Raw genomic sequence first — 22,382 nt, 5'->3', positions numbered from 1 at the left:
TCCCTTAGTATCCCATTTGCAGGTCGCCGGCTATCCTGCATCGTTTGGGGTTCTACAAAGCGATACCAAATACACCAACTTGTTTATGTAGGGTATTTGTGTGTGATGAGAGCGTGTGTGACAACAGCAACGAGGCCATGGCATGGATGATGTATTTTGTACTATGGCAAACAAACGTAAGCCTGTTCCGTTACGGCTTCGGCTGACCGCGAAGGCGTTGCAGTGTCGTGCGGCGTCTCAAAGCGACAAAACCAGGTTGGCTAGATCATCGGGTTCTTGTGCGCATGGACCCTGGTTCAACCCCACTATCACGCACGTGGTTTCTTTTATGTCACACCCCGTTAGCAAGGCGCCAACGCCGGGCCAAATTCCAAAGCCGACTTATCAGCTTCCGAAAATTGCCCCACGAAAGCAAGGACAATTAATAGGGGCTCTGGTGTGCTAGTGAACGCCGGTTGTGGTCCAAAGACTGAGTCAGAGCCCATAGTTGTCAAAACACAACAAAATCGATTCTTCAAACAATTCAGTTACATACATACGTGTACACTTCGGCTAGACACATCACAATACAATTCAGATGGTTAACAAAACACAGGAAAATAATTAACGACAAGCATCAAGAGTCCAACACGTACAGTACAGAATGAATAGGAACACAGTGTCCAATTGTAATCTCCCGTGCTGGTTTTGAGCCGGACGATCTCGGCGTAGCTCGGGGCAAATCTCGAAGAATGAATTTCTTCCGGAAATGCAGACGCTCGGTGAACTCGTCGACTAGCTTGCCAGGGAATCCCCTTCTTCCGCAGACGGTCAGCCTTCACGTCACATCTCTTCACTGGCGCGGTCTGATCCTCGTTATGATTCTTGCACGGAGCTTTTATTGCCTTCGCCGGCGCTTCTCGAGCCTTCCGACGGAGCCGTGATCCCGTAGCATGAACAAAGCCTGGGAATCTTCTAGACATTTCTCGCATTTTCGACCGCGGACGTCGGAGCGTCGTCGAGGATGGCGGTGACTCATCCGTAGGCGCAAGCCGGGTTGTCGTCCTCCCCCCCTCTCTCTCTCTCTGCTCGCCGGGTGAGAGGGGGTTTCGGCGCGCGGTCTCTCTCGTTACAGTAGCGTTCGCGTATCTTGTCGTAGCTTCTAGACTCCGTTGATCGCGTCGGCTGTCTATGGCGTATGCGCTCTCGCCCTCTGTCGAAGCTGCCGCGGGGCCGGCTTGCGTCTTCGCTGGCTTGAGCGGCGCGCTCCTTGATTTAGCGCACTTTTGTGACATTTTTTTTAAAAGAGAGACTGGAAATGGTGCCCGGCAGGAACCTACCGACGGATCTACCTAGCGTATTGCGCATAGTACAACCGTACAAGGCAAAATATGCTCCGTACTAATAATAAAAACGTACCGTGAAACCTTAGTCATAATTGTGCCTGGGAAATGTGTACGTGACGTCACGACATCCCTTTACGCAGAGCGCATTCGCTGACGTCGCGAAATCGCCACAGTCTCGAGAAGCTTCGCTCGTGGGAATGCTTAACCATTTCTCGTCCGAATTTGATTGAAGTGAGAAATTTATATTTTGCGTATCTGAATGAGAAAAGGCCGGCAAAAAAATAAAACATTCTTAGTGCAGTTTTTTGCAATTTAACAAAATGCATTTCCCATGAGGGAGAGAGAGAACGTCTACCGATTCGCGCGTTGGCCCGAAGCCGCCCCTGTCACGGACATCACGGCAGAAACTCTTCAACAACCGCATCATCGAGGCAGCACTCTTCACATCTTGGTCCGCCACAAATAAGAACAACGGTGCACCATCCTCAGTACAACGGTATTGTTGAAATGTTTCACCGCCAGCTCAAAGCTGCGCTCACGGCATCCGGCGCCTGGAAAGAATGGGCCACCTCTCCACCGATTGTTCTGAAATTACGAACTGCTGTTGAGGCAAAACCTCGGAGGTGCGCCTTCTCAACTTGTCTATGGCCAATCTCTCCTTGTATACGGTCTAAATTGCCTGTCCTCGTTCACCAGGCATTCGTGACAGCACTTCCCGACTTAGCCCACTTATTCTCCCGAACCCGTGCCACCCCTACGCGAGCACACCGACACAAACCGCCATGCATCCGCCGCAGTCTCCGGGAGAGCAACACACGTCTTTCTCCGTGTTGACTCTGCTCGTCGTGCGCTTGAGGCGCCACACACTGGTGCGCACTCCGTGGTTTCCCGCGACGAAACTAAGAACCAATGGTCGTGCGTGACGACGCCTTTTCCGTCGAGCTCGTGAAAACTGCTTCTCTGAGCCTATCGTCGCGGACCACATTTCTGCCTGTAGAGCTCGGTTCTGAGAGCAGCTGAAGCCGTTCAACAACTGCCAGCGTCGTGCAACGCTTCCAATGGTACGACTCCGTCTTTAGAGGCGGGGGCGTTGCAGTGTTGGCTATGCCGGAGGTCGCCCGAGTGCTGGAGAGGACAATGGGCGCGCGGCGAGTAAAATAAGAACACTCTCCGGTTTATCTGCCTTGGGCACCGTGTCTTCACTTCATTTATTTTTAACAAGGAATCCTCTATAGAAATTCATTGTCTTCGTGGGCATTTCCGGTGCCCGCTTGCATATATCGCCTGAAGTGCCAGCGAGTGTTTCTGCGTACACTCGTGCCTATAGCCATAACTCTGGTGCCGAAATGTTTACGCACTAGAGCGAACTCTTTCTATTGCAATCCATTTCAGCTCGTAAACAAAGTGCTCCGCTTAATCTCGACCGCAGTAAGATCGAATCGTGTCGGTCTGCTACGCAGACAACAGCGCCCAACAATCTCTGAGGCCATGCAAAACCGTTGTTCTGGAAGTGCTCCGAAGTTGGGAAACGCTCGAGAAAATAACAATATCTGAGCATCGGTTTCTCACAGGTACGCAAGCCATGCTCGAAGTCGATTTTACAATTCAATCCATTGGTTTCGCTTCACGTGCCATCTTGCCTGCTGTGACGGATGCGGAAGCCGCCTGGTTCTAATCCCTCTATTTGAGAGACTTCGGCGGGATTTACAGTGACTGACTCCTATTCGCACACCAAGGGCTCCACGCCACCTATAGGTGCACTCAGCAACTTGTGAAGACTTATTCACTATACAAATAGAATGGATATTTCCGCGTCTGACCATCGGTTCATGCTGTCATCTCGCGAACATCGGATAAAAACAAAACTAGGTACGTGCATGGTCTTCCTACGAATTCCGGATGACACGAATTCTGGACGATACGGTTACTGCGTCCCAAGACAGCAGGCAATTATGCTGTTGACAGTCTTTCGCGACCGCGTACATTGAAGTTCAGGCCAGAGAAGAAGGTTCCTTATGATGCGAAAAGAGTCTTGAAGCAGGCCATCTTAAGTCACCTCTCATTATCTCATCATCATCTCATCATCATCATCATCTCATCATCATCTTCCTCTCGTTGTGGTTTGCACCGCACCAACCATGTGACTTCGGGTGTGCTGTCAAACTAATGGTGACTGCGACCATTATTTGTTAGAATACCCTGAATCGTACTGACCGTAAAGTGTTAATAGATGGAGTCAAGCAAAGAACGGCCCCACACAAACTAAACCCAAGTAACATTTTGTTACATATTTCTAGTTTATAGCGCGAAAGGATACAGACGAAGGCTAGGAGCAAACAGGACGAACACTCTCAACTAAATATCCATTGAAACGATCAACATATATCTGATTGAAAAAAAAATGGAGAACGCTTAAGCTTCGCCTTTAAGAGTGGAACGCGATAGCGTTATCGGGACCCGTTCGCATCGCATTTTTCATTGAGTTGGTTTCACTGCAACACAGAACGTGGGAAAGCCAGCTTACAAAGACCAATCTTACACCGATCTCCTTAAAGTCGGCTTCACATATGAGATTTCTCGTGAGGGAGAAAACTCCATTTTAAGAACGATTTTACTACATCTTTGAGTGTTGGCAATGAATTCACGTTTTTATATTGAATACGTTCCCGCTGATGAAATAAGATTTGGGGCCGAGGAGTTTAAAAAGGTTGCGCGTCGTATCTCTTACCTATGCCGGCTGTAAGTTGTGTTTACAGTGCACGGAGGAAATACATTTTCACTCCACTTCACGGCACAAGGTTTTCGCACTGATTAACTCCATTTTGTAAATGGAGTGATATCAGGTCATTCCGTTTTTTTTTCCCTCAATCATTTCGGGAAGGAGGTAAAATCATGGTTTTATGCTTTTTTACTCCATGTTGATGGAGTAAATATTTTGGGCGATGGAGTTTTAAAAGGTATTCAACCATATAAACCCCCATTCAGGCTCATTTGTGTTTACAGTGTAGGAAGCCTACACGCAACGCTGCTGTAGGCTGTCGAGGAGGCGAGCGCCATCTGGATGATATTTTTGCAAGGCACAAACCGCGGCGCGCCGCTGTATGAATTGTATAAATGCTGGAAAAGGGGCTTCTGTTTGAGCTTCCACGTAAGAGAGTTAAGTTTTCTCGTGTATTCAAATTACAATCCGACGCTATCACATCTGTAGGTTGTGGTTACGTACTTTACGATTTTTCTGGCGCATTTTACTTTGAGAAATTCGATTAGTTCGCCATTGCGCCACGCGGCGGGCCTGCGTGGTCGGCGTAGTTCGGGATGACTTTTTTCTTGGCCGCGGACGGCGCACGCCGTCAACGACGCCGGATTTTCTGAGAAACGGGGCCCTTAACGCTTTGGCGTTAAGAGATTTCATGGCTCGCAAGAGCCGCCATTTTTCTAGGTGCACATCTGACAGCCAGCATAGTCTCAGCAAGTTCATTGAAGAATGGCACATACCCAGTACATTCATGGCGAAACTCGCTAAAGCGTTGGGGTGAAATGCGTTCACTGAAAATTCGAGCGTCACATACCGAGTGCAAAATTTGTGGCGCAGCCTGCTAAGGCGTCGGATTGCTGTCTTTGAGGAACCTTTGTGACGTGGATTCGGTTCCGCTCAGCATCGGAGAAACTTAAGGGATCATTTTCGTTGGCGTCGAAGGCGTTCATTGAAGAGCGGCACACACTTGGTGACCCAAGTTGGTCGGATGGTTGGTTTCGAACCTTGTTACCTCAGCACAGCAGCCTGACGCGCTACCCATTCGACCACGAACTACCCGTGACCCAAGTAGTCGGGAAAACGGTTAGATACAAACAAACATACATAGATACCCCCAAACACAGATACAAACAGCCACAGCCACGGAAAGTGCGTGAAAAGTACCCTAAGAATGCGGACGCATTAACACGAGCTTGGTGGTTTGGGTCACCCCGTTCTTAGAGGGATGCTCATATCCTCATCAACAAGGATTTATTGACAGCTTTCATAAAAACGCGCTAAAAACGAAGATGAAAGGAACACATACGACCGGACGGACGCTGAATTTCCAACTGGCGTTTATTTCAAATGGTCATCTATTTTATGCACTGCGAATCAAGCATACATTATGAACGCATCGTCCAACAAAAGATTGTATGGCCAATCAGTTCACGTGCCTAGATACCTCGAAAGAAATGTCACTTCTTTTTCCTATTTCGCGTTTTGTTCTTTTCTGTTTTTTCTTTCCTCGAGAAAGTTGTGTTGTCAAACATGGGTGTGCACGCGCACTTTTTGCAGTGTTCAGCCAAGTAATTATTTATTGGATTTATTGGTTCATTATATTCCCTAAAGTAACGACCATCATGAGGACGATAGCGATATAAGTTTGTCGCGCGGTCCCAAGGCGACCGATTATTCCGCACAGCGAAGCCTCGCGTGGGGCAAGCGGTCCCGTGCGTGCAGGTTTAGGTGAGAAAGAGAACTTCCCCTCACGGACTGCGCAAGGGGCTGCGCAAGGTCAAAGCGCAAAACAAAGCCCAAGCGCTGCCAGCGCCATCGAGCGAGTCACATGTAAAACCCGTCGACCTCGGTGACCTTTCTTTGCTCCCAAGCTAGCGGTGCGTTGAGAGAGAGAGAAAGAAGGGGAAGAAAGACAAGGAGGTTAGCCAGTGTAAATACCGGCTTGCTACCCTGTACTGGGGAAAGGGGTTAAGGGAATAAAAGGTGATAGAAGAAAAAAAAATTGAAAGAAAATTCGCGCAATAACGCGACCCTACGCGCTACAATTATAGGGATGTTATAGGTACGCGTGGAAGACTTCCGCCGCCGCTTGCTCCCGTTTTTCTTCCCGCACAGCAGATGCCACGTCAGACGGCGTGGCTACCCGTACGTCAGTCGCTAAGTCGGAATCCCTTCTTTCCACATTGCATGCTCTCCGAGGAATCCTTCGGCGATCTTTTGTACAGCTATATGTCCTTCTTGAAGTGTTGCAACAATTGAACGTCCCCTCTGTTTTTAAGAAATACGAGAAGGGAGACAGGACAGAAGGAACGGTGTGGCTTTCGTCGTGTTGTACTCATGAGAACAGACTGGTGAGCTAGTCGGTACTGCATAACTTGAGGTTATGGCAAGAGAGGTTAAGGGCAAGAGAGCACGAATGACAACAGCGCTGTATCTTCGTTCTCTTCTGTTGTCCTTAGTACTCTCTTGCGCTTAACCTCAAGTTTCGCATGCATGCTTTTTCTTAAAAGCACTGGAAATAATCGATAACGTCAAGCTTCCAACTAGTCCAACCTCGCGCATAAGAAGTTAGTTCCAGAGGTAACAAATGGTTTCCCAGTGTAAACGTTGTTGTCGTCCGTTGTTTCTCTGGCTTGTCCTAAATTACGACGCATAATGGTCTTCACTACACTCTCACGTCCCATAGTGACTGCAAGATATACTACTTCATTCAGCGACACAAATTTCTGTCGTAAGCATGTTGTGTTCTTGTAACGACTAGACGAGACCAGTCTCGAAGACTAACTCGGTCTTCGCTAAAATGCGTCAAGCTTACACGGCCAATATTCTCGTCCTATTTTGGGGCATTCCCTGATCGCTCTTTTCGATTGGAAATCGGTTTACCTGGAGCAGGTATAGTTATAAAAAAGCACCGTCAACCGCAAAACCAGCCGTCGGCTCAGGAAAACCAGGATTCAGTGCGTGTCGTTGTAGTAGTTGCGGCTAAATGCAGACCAGCCGGCCGGAATCCCGACGGTGTAGCAGGAAGGACACGAGGGTTCAGACGTAGTCTGCGGCACGGTGTTTCGTATCAAATGTGAAACACTATGGTCTGCGATCAAGCGTTTTGAGACTCCTAGTGCACGCAGTCACCGGACTAACAATCTCCGAGTCTATAGTTCGAGTATATTATAATCTTCACAGTTCCCGCGCAATGACGCTGCGATCAGTGGCGCGTCCTTGCTATGCCGATTGACGCTTTCGGCGCATCTTCTGACGCATCGAAATGCTGTGGTCGACACCATTTAAACAGAGATGCTGAGACTTGTCGTCCCTTGCGTGCCCGGATAGAGGCCTTCAAGCAACTTCAGTACAAGCAAGCAGTACGGCGGTGGCAGCTGCGGCCCGGCCTGTGCCGCCGTGTCCTCCCTGGCGGCATGGCGAAAGAGGAAGATGAACCCAGGCGCGTGCCACGAGCCGAGCGCACGGGCTGAGGAGAGGGAAACAAAGACGAGACGACGACGACGTCGATCAGTCCGCTCCGCCGCTCGATGCTGCGCATGGCGTCTTTCAACGAGCGGCTCGTCCACGAGGTCAAGAAGCACAAGCAGCTGTGGGACCAGCACTCCAAGCTTCACAAGGAGGCCGGCTTCCGAGAGGCCGCCTGGATGGACATCGCCACAGCCCTGGCAGTCAGCGGTGAGTGAGGTGTCATTGACCCGCACATACGGGCCTCCGGGCAGGCTGCGCGTGGCGACGCCTCCGGTATGGAACGCGGACGAGTGCGCGTTGGCTGGACCAACGAGGCCTAGAGTCTCCGAGTCCCTTGACGTGTAGCATTTTGTTCGATGAATGCACCAGTGTCGGCGATGACGGCCGGTTTCAATAATGTGCTCTTTCTTCGAGGCTTCGCGGTATCTATGGGCCAGGAATCGATGCGTCTCTGATGGGAATTAGTGCAATGGAGCAGTGATACGCGTCTCTTTGCGCGATTCCGTTGCTTTCGCTCGAACACTCCGCACTAACCCGAGTCGCTCGGGTGTCCGATTCGGCTGTTCGAACCGCGACTGCGTGCCCTTCGGCTGAGCGCCGCTGCACTTGTACCTTGACTGTTACAGCGTCAGGTCTACTGATTGTGTTTAAGGTGCCGCAGCGAGGCGCGGCTACGTCAGTTTAGTCTGGTAATGAATGCCTTGTCATCATGTATTCGGCGTGCCAAGAAGTAATTACGCGACATATATAGAATGTTGATTTCAATGTCGTCGCATGAGCCATCAGTGAGCTTGTGTTCGTACGCTACCAGCACCCCCCCCCCCCCCCCCACCACTCTAACTTAAAAAAAAAAAATATCAGCGTTTCAAAAGAATAGGCACATTCCACAGATGGATCCGTTCTAGTAGCTGTAAATTTACGCTCAGTGGAGGATGCCGGATCAGTGGTCCCTTGAGGATATGGGTTTTCTTACCTATAGCCACGCTGTGTTTGTTCTTCTAAGCTTGTTCTTCGTGTTCGTCTTATTGAGGAGGAACCGTGCGGTCTGATATAGATCCCCGTGCGTTCTCTACTTGAATATACACACATTGAAAGAGTGTTCCCTTACGGGATTTTAAAGCCTGTCCGTTTGCATATACTAACTGGCTTGGCCCGTCCGTCCCCTGCGTCCCAGGTTGCGCGCATACCAGCGACGCAAAATTAAACTTGAAGTAATCATGAACTATTCTAATTTCCCGCGCATTATATTTGTTTCTTTTGTTTCCACTAGATGACGCTACGCACGACTTTACTTTCTTTACTTCAAACATACGCGTTTTCAAACGCGTTCGCACGTTTCTGTATATTCCGTTCCATAGCAGTCAACGCTGTGAAAGCTATACGAGATCGCTGACAAGGAGATCACTCACTGCCAAGGAAATCAGATACCTCGGGCTATCACCACGTTGAATTTTGTGTAGCTTTGTCGCTGCGTTCTGCGCATGGTTGGTGGGCTATACCCTTCTATAGAGAGACTTCTCACCGCGTCTTCGTTCGCACTTAACCGCAATTGTGCGCCACTGTTTTTTATATAGGCTCAGTATTCAATGAAACAAGTTTTAATTCTTAAAAGCAAGCACTAATGCGTTGTTTCAGATAAATTTTATTTTTGTTTTTCTTTTCGGGTATTTTTATTCGCAACCCGTCGCGAGGTAGCCTCACGTGCAATATCGCGCGAGCTGTCACTGTTGGCGCGCAGCGAAGCATGGACGGAACTTTTCGGAGTGGTAACTTTTCTTGGCCGAACTTCTTGCATAGGTACCACAGCGTTGACTGCTATGTGTGGAACGGAGTACGCGTATAATGCTCAATCGTCTCAAAGCGCTCGCCGCCACGAGTGCAAAACGCTAAATCTGAGAATTAAGCTCGTATTATAGAATCCTACGCCTATGCTACAATGGTTAGAGCACCAAGCTATTGTACCCAAGGATCCTGGGTTGAGAAGTGTGAATGAGGAGCCTAGTAATATTTTTTAACAGCGAAGCTGTTATAGCTAACCGTAAAAAGTGGCGCCTGCTGACGCAAAACCTCCCCAAGCTATGACGTCACTGCGTTGCCTACAACCACCTCGTGGAGCGGCGTGTGCCTCGCCTCCTCTCCCTGCCGTGCACATGTTATAGTGCCTAGAGTAAGTTTATTCTAGGCACTGTACACATGCTGCCTTGACATGGGACGTTAAGGAGAGGAAAAGAGCATGCGCGTGTCTCTCTCTATCTCGCTCTCGTTTTCTCTTTCCCTCTCCCGAGCATTGCGCGCGCCACGCGCATGCTCTCCTTCAACTCTCTTTAACGTCCCAGAAAGTGGGGTTGTGAAGAGGAAGAGGCACTGCAGAAAATAGCGCCCCTTCCTCTTCACAACCACACTCGCTGGGACGTTAAAGAGAGGGAAGGAGAGCATGCGCGTGGCGCGCGCAATGCTCGGGAGAGGGAAAGAGAAAACGAGAGCGAGATACAGAGAGAGAGAGAGAGAGAGAAATTATAGCAGCACCAACGAGGCAACGCGCAGAGCTGCTGCCGACGCCGCCCGCGTTGCCTAGCCGCGCATGCGCCGAAGCAGTAGCGATGACGTCACCTCGCGTTGCCTAGTAACCGCCGGCGCAGGTGCGCGCTCGCTTCGCCCGACACAGACACGGCTCCTGCCTGCCTGCCTGCGTTTGTGGCATGCCAGGAACGCTGTCGCTCGTAGGCGCCGACGCGTCCAGCACTAGTCACGCGAAATGTCGCGAAAGGTAAGGTACCTCCGAAAATGATCGCTCGAGAATACCTTCCCTACATGCGTAGTGAAGTTAAACCAAGTTATAAGATCTAGCAGCAACCAAGTTAATACCTAGCAGTAGCAGCCAGTAAGACTTGAGGATGGACACTTTCGCTGTTCCTAAGCTTTGCACGACCGCGTGCAAACTTGCCCGCTTTTTTTTCTTGTGCGACAGCTTGTGTTTAATAATAATAATAATAATAATAATAATAATAATAATAATAATAATAATATTATTATTATATATTATATATTATTATTATTATTATTATTATTATTATTATTATTATTATTATTATTATTATTACAGTGTTTTGTTTTTTGGTTTGTAATCTATGCGTGCGCCAGCACTCAGACCTTAGTGTTGCTCCTGGGCACGTTAAATAAACATGATTGAATGATTGAATGATGATGACTGACAACGATGATAAATTCGGGCTGAGGTTGCAAGAACAAACACGTGAACCCCCAAGTAACTCTTCGAGAGACACGTGCTGTCGCGCGAGAGTATGGCGTCTGAAGTTGTCGTCATGCCGTCTTCGTCATGCTGCCGTCGTCGTCGTCATCGCCGTTGTCGTCATCCCATCTTCGTCGTCGTCCCGTTGTCATGTCGTCTACCACAACACGTGTAACGAAGGTGTCAAGCCAACGCCATATTGATTGTGAATTCGACCAGGGTTGCCAGGTCTTCGGGAGAAAGAGTAGCCGAAAAATTCGGATGCGTAGCCAGAAAGGTTTATTTGGCAGCCAAAAAAAAAAAAAAAAGAATAGCGTAGCTTGCACCGGATACGCAATGCTAAAGAGACAGCGGATCTGATGGGCATCTAGCTACCTGGCTTTTGGGCTAGGCTAAGCACTACCAAGTCATGTCCAGCATTTCCGGAATTTATTGAGTATTGATCGATCATCGATTAGCTATTGGTTAGATATCGATTGGCTATCGATGACTGAGCAAGCTTAAGTAGTCCCAACCATGCTTATCTAGACTATCAGCTTCGCTAGTTCACAGGATTATGTGCCATTGCGCTTGGACCCTTTCTTCACTACCGCCAGAATCCGCCCACTTGGAGTCCGAGACTACGCTTCTTCGAGTCACGAACAGAGTTCAATGTCGAGAGGTTCACGTCAGACCAAAGCCGGTCACAGACGCGGCATGAATGTCCAAACTATATGTTGAGGAATTCCCGCTCGAAACGGCCGTACGCTCCTTCCATGGACCTTCGAGATCGGTGTCGTGATGCCTCGGCTTCTCTGTAGTCTGGGTTTTCGCGCACTTTCTGCATACAGATCCGCCTTCGTTCCCTTTCTCGATCGGTGTATTCGGGATCTTCGACTCTGCGCCGTCGCTTGGCTAAGGCTTCCTTGGCTCTCTGTGCAGGATCAGCTCGACGCCGGCGATTGTATTCTTGTTTGGCAAACTACGTAATTCGCGGAAAGTGGCCTCTTCCTCAGGAGTGCGGTTGTTCCTCGGTCTCCCCATGGCTGCTACTACCGACCGCACACTAGCAACCCCGCCTTCACACCTGCTACACGGAACGTTTATGGCAAGCGCAGCAGACGCGCTGCGCACAGTGTTTAGGCGTGGAGCCTTGCGAAGCTATCGCACTGCTGGTATTGGGTTGCTAGTCAACGCAGTGACGTCATAGCTCGGCGAGGTTTTGCGGCTCGCGGCACAAATTACGGCCGGCTTAAACAGCTCCGCTGTTAAAAAGTGGCCCCAGTGCGACAACGAACAAATGTCAATTTTTGACGCGAGCAGAAATAAAAGGCGAGAAAGACCTGTAGTTTTTTGCTGCACTGATGGTAAACGAGAATAACAGAACGTTATCACATATTATTGTATCATGCTTTACCATAACGACTAGCTGACGTTCTTTGAGAATTTAGGCCACACGCTTGCGAATTTTATTGCGATAGCAATTATATGGACACTCCAAAGCAGATTTCTGCCGTCGGCGTCGCCGTCGCCGTGAGGTTCCGTATGACGTCAATGGAGATGAAATCGTCGCCGCGCGCCGCCGAACGCTGTATGTGCGAGTGAAAGGGCGCGATGGACGCGCTCTTTCACGGGGAGTGAACCCACGGCGGAAAACAAACGCGCGTTCTGCGCCGTGCTTCCTTAAGGGCTGCAGAAGTAGGCGTCTCTTTCCTCCTTTACAATCACCATATATGTAGAGCAAACGCGCCTTCTTCCGACGCGCGAGAAGCCGTGGGGGAGGGGGGGGGGAGGGAAGGGAGGCGACGTTTAGCTGCGGCACGAAGTGCCTATTTATATCAAAGGCTCCGGCAACAGTCACCAACGCCGCACGCATTTTGTGCGAACGCGGGCAAAACGCCGACGGCGTCGACATTAGTTCTGCGTGTTGCCGGTGCTGCTGCATGTCCAAGTTTATACAGCTGATAAAGCTACGATCATTTACTCCGTATAGCTCTCTACAAATTTGCTATCGCAATTGATGCTTCGCCTTTCAGGTGAAACTGCGACCACTTTTTTCATAGACGAAGCGGTGTCGCCAGTTTCACTACAATAAACTCGCTGAATGTATGATAAACTTGTACCACTATGACTTCTCTCCAAACATTCCCATGCAAACTGTATGACGTCATAGATGTTCTACTGTGCCTGGCTTGCAGTCGCAAGCGCCTTTAAGAAACTCGCGCAGGCACTGGCCCCTGTAATGTCATGGCTGCCATGACGTATTTTCGGTTGCAGTCGCTTCTGGCGCCAAGAAGCATGGTCTTCGAGATTCGCACTCCAAGTAACCGTTGCTGGGGGTGGGATTCAGACACAGTCTATTGCTTCCGTCCAACGCATCACGCAAAAGCATAGCCTTTAATATTAGTTAATTCCTGTTACCCAGAGAGTGTGCTTCAATTATCCCTCCCTGACAGTTCCGGACTGCCGGAGGCGGTGATTTCAACTAATGAGCGTTGCAAATGAAGCGTCTCGGGCAGTCCTGGACAGCCTGGGTCAAGTCAATGAGGCCCACTGGCTACTTGGCTGCAGTGATGTTTTCAGCTTCTAGATTTGCTTCAGGCGCTTGCAAAACACAAAATCATGAACTTCGAGATCTGGCTTTTGGGGCTGCTGCTTCGAAGGAGCAGTCGGAGGGAGTGCGCTGTGGACACTACTTACAACAATTACCGCCACGAAAAGTAGCCAGAAAGTCGCCAAGTCGCCAACCACTGTTTTCAGTCGCCGGGTACCTATAAAAGTAGCCAATTTGGTGAGAAGTCGGCAAGCCCGTCAACCCTGATTAACGTTCCGCTTCTAAACAACTCTGTGACGAGACGTGCGGAGTGATACCCTTAAGTTCACCGAACTACTTGCACAGGTTCCACAGCGTTGAAATGCATGAGTATGAAATGGCGTACGTGTGTGCACGTGGTATATGTGACTAAGCACGCGCTGTGTTTGTTGTGCTGTACGTGCAGTGGAGGAATGCCAGACCCGCTGGCGCACCATCCGGGACACATACCTGAAGCGTAAGAAGCGGCGCCGCACCGACGCCAAGGGCCAGTGGAACGTGCTTGACAGGGAACTCTCCTTCCTCGACGAGTTCCTCCGCCCGCGCACGTGAGTATATACTCGCTTTCCGTTCTATGTTCTCTCATTGCGGAGCTTTAGCTTACAGCTCAGATCAGGGCCGTAGCCGGGGAGGGGGGGGGCTAGGTGCCCGCCCCCCTGGCTACGGGCTCTTCAAGGTGGTTCGCTCTTCAAGGTGGTTTTTATTGTCTACTGTTATGTTATGAACTTGAAAAACAATTTTTAAACCTTGAATACTACGGTTAGATGCCAAAAACTGCGTCTCCATGTACGTGAAAAAAATAACTATCTCCATGATCTCCGCATGTTTGCTATGGGAAAACTGCATTTCAATGCTTAAACGCAGAGATGAAGATGGAACTACGTGTAGTGCATTGCCGTGTTGCTGTCGCGTCCGGTATTGTCACGCAATCTCAGTGATTTTGAAACACCTCAAAGAGCGAGAGAGAGAGAGAGAAATAGAGGAGAAGAAAGGCAGGGAGGTTAACCAGACCAAGGAGGTTTAAAAAAGATGGCTGGAGTGGTAGCCCCCGCAGTTTCTTACCAGCACAGGTGAAGCCACAGTTTGTCTATACTTCTACTCTAAAAGAGGGCCGTGACAGCTAAAATTTGCTAGCAGCTCACGTCCTTTTGGTCAGTTATTGCAAATGCTAGGCTAATTTGAAATTAAAAGCTCGAACCTTTCACTTAAAATATTACCTTTGGCTGTATATTAATATCATCATGCGCCATAAAATTTGAAAATATTTTTAGGCTTTCTTCTGAAACCAGTGACAGAAAGGAAGACGTCCAACGATATCTGCACGGCTAAATTATCCACCTGAAAACAGCACGGAGTGGGAAGAAAGTGCTTCGTGTATTCCCCGCTATTTCCTAACGTTATTGCTTGCCTCTGGTAATATGGCGGCGGTCCGGCTTCACTAACCAGATGCACGTCCGGTTTGCTACCCTGCACTGGGGGAAGGGCGTAGAGGGATGAAAATATAGAGAAAGTAGATAGAGAGAGCACAGTTTCGTGCACATTTGAAGCTTGGCACGAAGTTTACACATTGCCGCCAATACCTGTCGACTTTAGGTATTGTAACAACGCTTTCGTGGCTTTCTGTACCATCGACACATACGGCATGGTCCAAGGATGTTCATTTCCGAAAATGGTCTAGAGTCCAGTCGGTTCAATGCTGTCCGGAGAGCTTCATGCTCGACGTCGAACTGGGGACAGAGACATCAGACGGGTTCAATCGTTTCTCTGGTTCCACAAGAGTCGCACATGGGCGTATCCCCCATTCGAATGCGGAGCGTGTAAGCCTTTGTAAATTCCACCCCGAGATAGAGGCGACACAATACTGTCGCCTCAGAGCGGGAAATGTTTGATGGTACTTGTAGCTTCAAGGATGGGTCACTTTTGTGAAGATGGCACTTCGGGAGGTTAAGAGAAGACCAATATTTGTGTGTCATAGCTTTAGCCACGATATGAAGCTTTCCTGAAGCGTCGGTCCTGGATAAGGGGATTAGGACTGGTCGGCCTTCCAGATGAGCAGACCGGGCGGCTTTGTCTGCGAGGTCATTACCAGCAACGCCAGGTAGCCACTGAAATATAATTTCATGCCCTTTAGCGATAGCTTGAAGGTGGTCTTCTCTTATCTCAAATACCAGCTGCGCATGAGTCCTTTGATAAAGGGCGAAATGCAGACTCTGAAGTGCTGCCTTAAAATCGCAAAAGATGACCCATTTCTGAGGTGTCTCTTGCAGGAGGTATTGTGCAGCAGTACGCAGGGCAGCAAGCTCTGTCAACGTTGATGTTGTCACGAGTGACAGTTTGAACTTGAGTGTGGTTTTCGTAGCCGGAATGACAACGGCACCTGAAGAGCTGGTAGATGAGACCGAACCATCGGTATAGATGTGTATTCGGTCCCAGTAGGTCTCATTCATTAAGGGCAGCGTCATCTGTTTCAGATCTATTTTTGGGTGATTGGCCTTCTTCTTCACTCCCGGAATACTTAGGCGCACCTGAGACTGTTGCAGGTACCACAAGCAGAATGAAGGCCTTGCTGCTGGGGTGTATCCTGATGGAACACAATCTGGATTGGTGACGATAACTTCAGAAAACGGGGAATGAGGTCTCTGCGAAGGCAAGAACGCCAAGTGATGATTGGGGCGCGGGAAAGATGACTGATATGCGCCCTAAGACAATTCACTGCAACACATGTTTGGATCGAGTGATCTTAGGCGACGACGATTGTTGCAGATGTTGACGCGCAGCGAGGAAGTCCTAAGAACCTCAAGGTTGCTTTCGGCCATCTGGGACTACACAGAGGTCTAGATCAATTGAGTGTCAAATTTCTCGAAAGCGGATGACAAGAATATGAGTAAAGCACTTCTTTACTTTTACATATGTACCGTACTTCTTATCAAGAATGAATATCTTGAGAAATCGCTTCAGAGTTAATTTAGAAAAAAAAAGTTGACGGAAATGTGCAATCTATTGTACATGGGGTCTTAGGAGGATATATTGTTCGGTGAGGAGAAAGGTGGATTGGTGTTCGCACCAGTAAGCGCTGTCTCGACACGATAGAGATGGGTGGGGTGCGAGTAACCAGCTGCGATTGAGGCGCGACTCTATTAGGGTTGGTTTTATTTGAGGCCAGAGTTGGTCTCGGTGGGATTTGGGGTCGGAGACATGGTGCCAGGCAACAGGGGAACCGTATGTTTTCGCGTGCCACTTAATTCCCGTTTTCCGATAAGTCCTAGTGTCCATTGAATTCTCACCGTACCTGTAGATGAGAATCCGTGTATATAGTAACGTTGTTGCAGATGAAAGGGGAAGATTGTCACTCATTTGACTGTAGTACGAAGCCATGAAAGAATCCCATACGGGTTTCTCAAAAAGAAAGCTTCGCAGAAAAATTCCTCCTGGTGCGGAAGTCGAACCCGGAACTACCGTATTTCCGAGATGGTAGTTCTACCATCTTCAGCTAACCAGGAGGCTAGCAGATCGCGACACGAGGGCTAATTCATCAACAACTAGAAGTACGAGCGTTTATGCACTTCGCCCTCGTCGAAATGCGGCCACCGCGGCCCCGAAGTGCACCTCGGGGAGAACGTCGGTGGAAGACAGCACTAGGCAGGAGCGCCCTTCAACCTCTCGAAATAAAGACGAGGCGGCTCGGATTACGAAAACCATACTGCAAGACCGCACAGTTACAGTGTGAATGCTGTCAGATGCCTTGGACATGAGTGAGACAATGTCACCAAGTCATCATCATCGTCAGCCTATCTGTACGTCCACAGCAGGACGAAGACCTCTCCCTGCGGTCTTCACTTACCACTTTCTTGCGTTAGCTGAGTGAAACTTGCGCCTGAAAATTTCCTAACTTCATCACCCCACCTAGTTGTCTGCCGTCCTCGACCGCACTTCCCTTCGCTTGGCACCCATTCTGTAACTCCAATGGTCCACCGGTTATCCATCCTACGCATTACATGGCCTGCCCAGCTCCATTTTTTCCGCTTAATGTCAACTATCTAGAATATCGGCTATCCCTGTTTGTTTTTTGGTCCGGCCACACCGCTCTGTTCCTGTCTCTTAACGTTAGGATTAACATTCTTTCCATCGCTCTTTGGGCTGTCGTTAACTTGTTTGTGAGCTTCGTTTGTTAACCTCCAAGTTTCTGCCCCATATGTGAGCACCGGTAAAATGCAGTGATTGTACACTTCTTTAAAACGAAAGTGGTAAGCTCCCAGTCATTATTTGGTAATGCCTGCCGTATGCACTCCAGCTCAATTTTGTTCTTCTGCAAATTTCTTTCTCGTGATCAAGGTCCCCTGTGAGTAATTGACCTAGATAAACAGACTATAGCGGCTGACTGGCGATGTTGAATTCTTATTTCCTTGGCAGGCAATTGAACATTATCTTCGTCTTCTGCATATTAATCTTCAGCCCCACTCTTTAACTTTCTCGGTTAAGGTCTTCAATAATTAGCTGTAATTCGTCCCCATTGCTACTGAATAGGACAATGTCATCTGCAAACCAAAGGTTGTTGAGATATTCGCCGTTGATCCTCACTCTTAAGCTTTCCCAGTCTAAGAGCTTGAATACTTCTTCTAAGCATGCAGTGAATAGCATTGGAGAGATTGTGTCTCCCTGTCTGACCCTTTTCTTGATGGGTAACTTTCTACTTTTCTTGTGGAGAACGAAGGTAGCTGTGAAATCTTTGTAGATATTTGCCAAGATATTCACGTATGCCTCCGGTACTCCTTGATTACGCAATGCCTCTCTGACTGTTGGTATCTCTACGGACGCAAATGCATTTTCATAATCTATGAAAGCCATATACAGAGGTTGATTGTAGTCCGCAGATTGATCATTTGGATATGATCCATTGTAGAATATCCCTTCCTTAAGCCAGCCTGTTTTTTTTTTGTTTTTTGTTGATTGAAGTCGTGTTACCCTGATTATATTGGAAATGATGTTGATTAATATTTTGTACAGTACTGAAAGCAAGCTAATGGGCCTATAATTCTTTAACGTCTCCATTCTTATGGATTAGTATAACGTTGGCATTCTTCCAGCTCGTCTGGTACACTTGAAGTCGTGAGACATTGCATATAAAAGGCCTGCAAGGTTTTCAAGCATGATATCTCCTTCATCTTTGATTAAATTGACTGTTATTTCATCTTCTCCTGCCGCTTTTCCCCTGGTCATGCCTTGCAAGGCCCTTCTAACTTCATCGCTAGTTATAGAAGGCACCTCTGTATCCCTTTCATCACTACTTCGATTGAAAGTAGCTTGGCTGCTCTGAGTACTGTACAGGTCAGTATAGAATTATTCAGCTGCTTTTACTACATAATCGAAATTGCTGATGACATTACCCTGCTGATCTTTCAGTGCATACATTTTGCCTTGTTCTATGCCAAGTTTTCATCTCAGTGATTTCATGTTCCTGACATTTCTTACTGCTTCCTCAATCTTTTCCACACTATAATTTCGAATATCCCTTACTTTCTTCTTGTTGATCAGTTTCGACAGTTCATCGAATTCTATCTGATCTCTTGAGTTTCACACTTTCATGTTTTGTCGTTTGCTTATTAGGTTCTTTGTTACTTGGGCGAGCTTACCTACTGCTTGCCTTGGTGCCTTACCTCCTACTTCAATTGCTGCTTCTTAAATCAGCCTAGTTACGGTTTCATTCATTACCTCTATGTTATCTAAATCTACCTCTTCTAAAGGTGCATATTTGTTTGCGAGCGCCAGCGTGAATTCATCAGCTTTTACCCTTGCTGCGTCTAGGTTGGCCTGTTTCTTCTTGACTAATTTTACTCTTTCTCTCTTCAGATTGAGACAAATCCTAGACCTCACTAACCTTTGGTCACTGCACTTTACCCTACCTAACATTTCTATATCCTGCGCAATGTTGCGATCGGCAGAGAGCATGAAATCTATTTCATTTCTTGTTTCTCCATTAGGGCTTTTCCAGGTCCACTTCCTGTTACTGCGCTTCCTGAAGAAGATGTTCATTATTCTGAGCTTATTCGTTTACGCGAATTCTACAAGCATATCTCTTCTAGTGTTCCTAGAACCGATGGCGTGGTTGCCAGTTGCTTGTTCCCCAGCCTGTATTTCCCTCACTTTTGCATTGAAGCCGCCCATGACTACTGCATACTGAGTTTGCGCCTTTCTCATTGCTAATTCAACATCTTCTTAAAACTGTTCTATTTCTTCATCATCGTGACTGGAGGTTGAACGTAGGCCTGTACTACCTTTATTCTATACCTCTTATGCACCTTTATTACGATGACTGCTACCCTCTCATTAATGCTGTAGAAGTGATCAATGTTGTCCGTTATGTCCTTATGGATTAGAATTCCTACCCCGTATTCTGGAAGACCTCTGTAGCAGAGGACGCGACCGTTAGTCAGCACTGTATAAGCTTCATCTGTTCTTCTAACCTCACTAAGGCCAATAATATCCCAGGCATTGCCTGATAATTCCTCAAAGAGCCCTGTTTAGCTAACCTCACTCGAGAGGGTTCGCGTGTTAAACGTAGCCTGGTTCAGATTCCAGCCGCGGCCTGTCCGGATCCAGAGATTCTTAGCACACTCTTCCGCGTCGCAGGTACGACCGCCGTCTTGTTCAAATGCTCTACAGCCGATGGCGACTGAGGGCAATAAATGAATGAATGAATGAATGAATGAATGAATGAATGAATGAATGAATGAATGAATGAATAATGAATGAATGAATGAATGAATGAATAAACGATTTTATTTCCAACATTTCCAACGATTTTATTTACAATAGTTGGGGGTCACCCCAGGCGAAAAGCGGCAAAATGCGGCTTGAAGGTGCAGCTTGAAATAACTCATGCAGCCATATGGGTTAACTGCAGGAGTCATGCGGGAGGTAGTGGCCGAATACTGCACCAGGGTGGTCAGTTCCTGTTCTGGTGAGGGAGTGTCTTTGTTCAGGCTTAGTGGGCCTTCCTAATTTGGTTGTCCCTGGACTAGTACAGCCCCACTGGCTCTCCGCAATTCTTTTTTTTTTTTTTGCCGGTGTCAGGCGCCACTCCAAGCCTGTAGGGGACTGGAGGAGGATTCGAACTTGTCACCAAATATCACCAAATGTTACGTGCGAACTTGGGGAAACGAATGTGGGGGGAGGGTGGGGTATTCCGTAATCGGCATTCTGTATTCTGTGAATCTTAATTTCCTCCCGGGAAATATTCATATATGGGTATAAGTGCACGTGTGTCCCATCGAAGAATGAACTCCTGTTTGGAGAAGAGCTTGGGGTTAAGCGAGTCTGGTAGGGTGTCAGATAACAATGGTGTGTGAGCCATTTGGCCGACCAGGTTGTTAAACTGACTCCGACTATGTACCTGAATCTGATACACTGTAATGCTGAAGTGTGACAACGTGTTTAGCATATGTATTTCCTGGCAAATTTGCAATTTCTTGGTAACTTCTTGGTAACTTCCTTCAGTTTCGTCAATGGACCAAGTGAAACAGTGTAGATGCCAAGCCCATAACGTTTGGCAACGCGCCGACACACTCGCGGGCATCATGTATGGGTTGTATAGTTCTAGTAACAAGGAATCCGACGTTTCGATGGTATAGGTGCATGTGTAGTTGTGGGATGACTAGGACTTAAGTAGGAGACCCGTTCTCCTCGTGCGAATGCGTGCACACCATGCTATGGCCTTGAGAGACAGCTGTCCGAGTTGCCATTGCGCGGTGGACACGGATGCAACGGTCATTACACAAGGAGGACTGTTACTACCTACTACTGCTGATTACTATACATTTACTTGCTACTACACTAAACTGTCCCTTCCGTGGTCGTCGCTCTCCAGGAGGCGCTGTTCCCTGCGTGCTCTCTCGATGCCTGCCGTCAAGAGCGAGCTTCCCGACGGCGAACCCCACGAGGCCTCGGGGCCCGAGGAAGCCGCCGACAATTGGGCGCCGCACCAGAATACGCACCAGCAGCCGATGGGCATCCTCCCGCACCACCCAGAGGGCGGTGGGGCCGCTCTGCAGGAGCGCTCCGGGGACCCCGACGAGCTGTTCTGCCTGAGCCTGATAGCGCAGCTCAAACGGCTCCTGCCGAGGGATCGCAACTTGGCCAAGATGAGGATGCTCCGGGTTCTGCACAACCTCGAGTTTGGCCAGGTGGAGGGCGACGCGGACATTGGCCCGTGAGAGAACCAACGGCGAACTGTTTTCAACCACGCATACCTGTGCTCGTGTTTCTTTCAAGCCCCCTTCTGCCCTTTCTTTCTTGTTCTGCAGTAAAGGCATGGAGTGTATGTGTTGAAAGCGAACGTCGTTGAATGCTTGTTCTGGGGACATATTGCTCGCTGCGCTGGCTGAGTGGCTATGGCGCTCTGCTGCTGCGCACGAGGTTACGGGTTCGATTCGCGGCCGCGGTGGCCGCATTGCGATGGGTGCGGAGATGAAAAAAATATAGTGACACTAAAATAAAATAAAAACGCCCGTTCAGCGTGCTTTTAGCGCACGTTCGATAACCTCACACGTGGCATGGCGGAAGTAGCACGAAAACTTGGAAGGAAAAAAGGGAGGCGACGGGACAGATCGCTACAGTCGCAACTAACGTCGTCATTTCCTCTGTTGTAGCGCAGGCAGAACGACGGACACATAGAAAGGCACAATATACAACACACAGCGCTAATTCCGGCAGTAGGTTTATTTCCGTTTCTATAGCTGTAAAAACGTCATACAGCCCCCAAAACGTCATAGGACACGCGTACGTTGAACGGTAAACATAAACGAAACCGGAGAAATCACAAGCAGGTACTTTTGAAACAACACCGATTACAGAACGAGAAGAAAGGGAACCGAGGGGCCCGATTTTTATTACTGATATCATAAGAAGCCAACAAACAATGACTATGTTGTCCTTGGTATCACTGATTACAGAAAGTATATGTGTTCAAGGTGTATGGCTGCTGTCTTGCCGAGCAGACAATATGGATCACCG

General features: G+C 48.4%; 1 protein-coding gene across 1 annotated transcript; it reads left to right on the top strand.

Moving 5' to 3' along the window:
* Positions 1–7,169: 7,169 nt before the first annotated feature.
* Positions 7,170–21,719, top strand: LOC119464379 (uncharacterized). Its single transcript, XM_037725316.2, has 3 exons — positions 7,170–7,758; positions 13,780–13,921; positions 21,238–21,719. Exons 1-3 carry the CDS (start codon positions 7,611–7,613, stop codon positions 21,581–21,583), a joined length of 636 nt encoding a protein of 211 aa, XP_037581244.1. The 5' UTR covers positions 7,170–7,610; the 3' UTR covers positions 21,584–21,719.
* The last annotated feature ends 663 nt before the right edge of the window (positions 21,720–22,382 follow it).

The sequence above is a fragment of the Dermacentor silvarum genome, chromosome 9 (assembly GCF_013339745.2).
Source record: "Dermacentor silvarum isolate Dsil-2018 chromosome 9, BIME_Dsil_1.4, whole genome shotgun sequence".
NCBI lineage: Eukaryota > Metazoa > Arthropoda > Arachnida > Ixodida > Ixodidae > Dermacentor > Dermacentor silvarum.
Note: the sequence above shows the minus strand (reverse complement) of the source record. Positions and strands in the feature narration are given on the sequence as shown.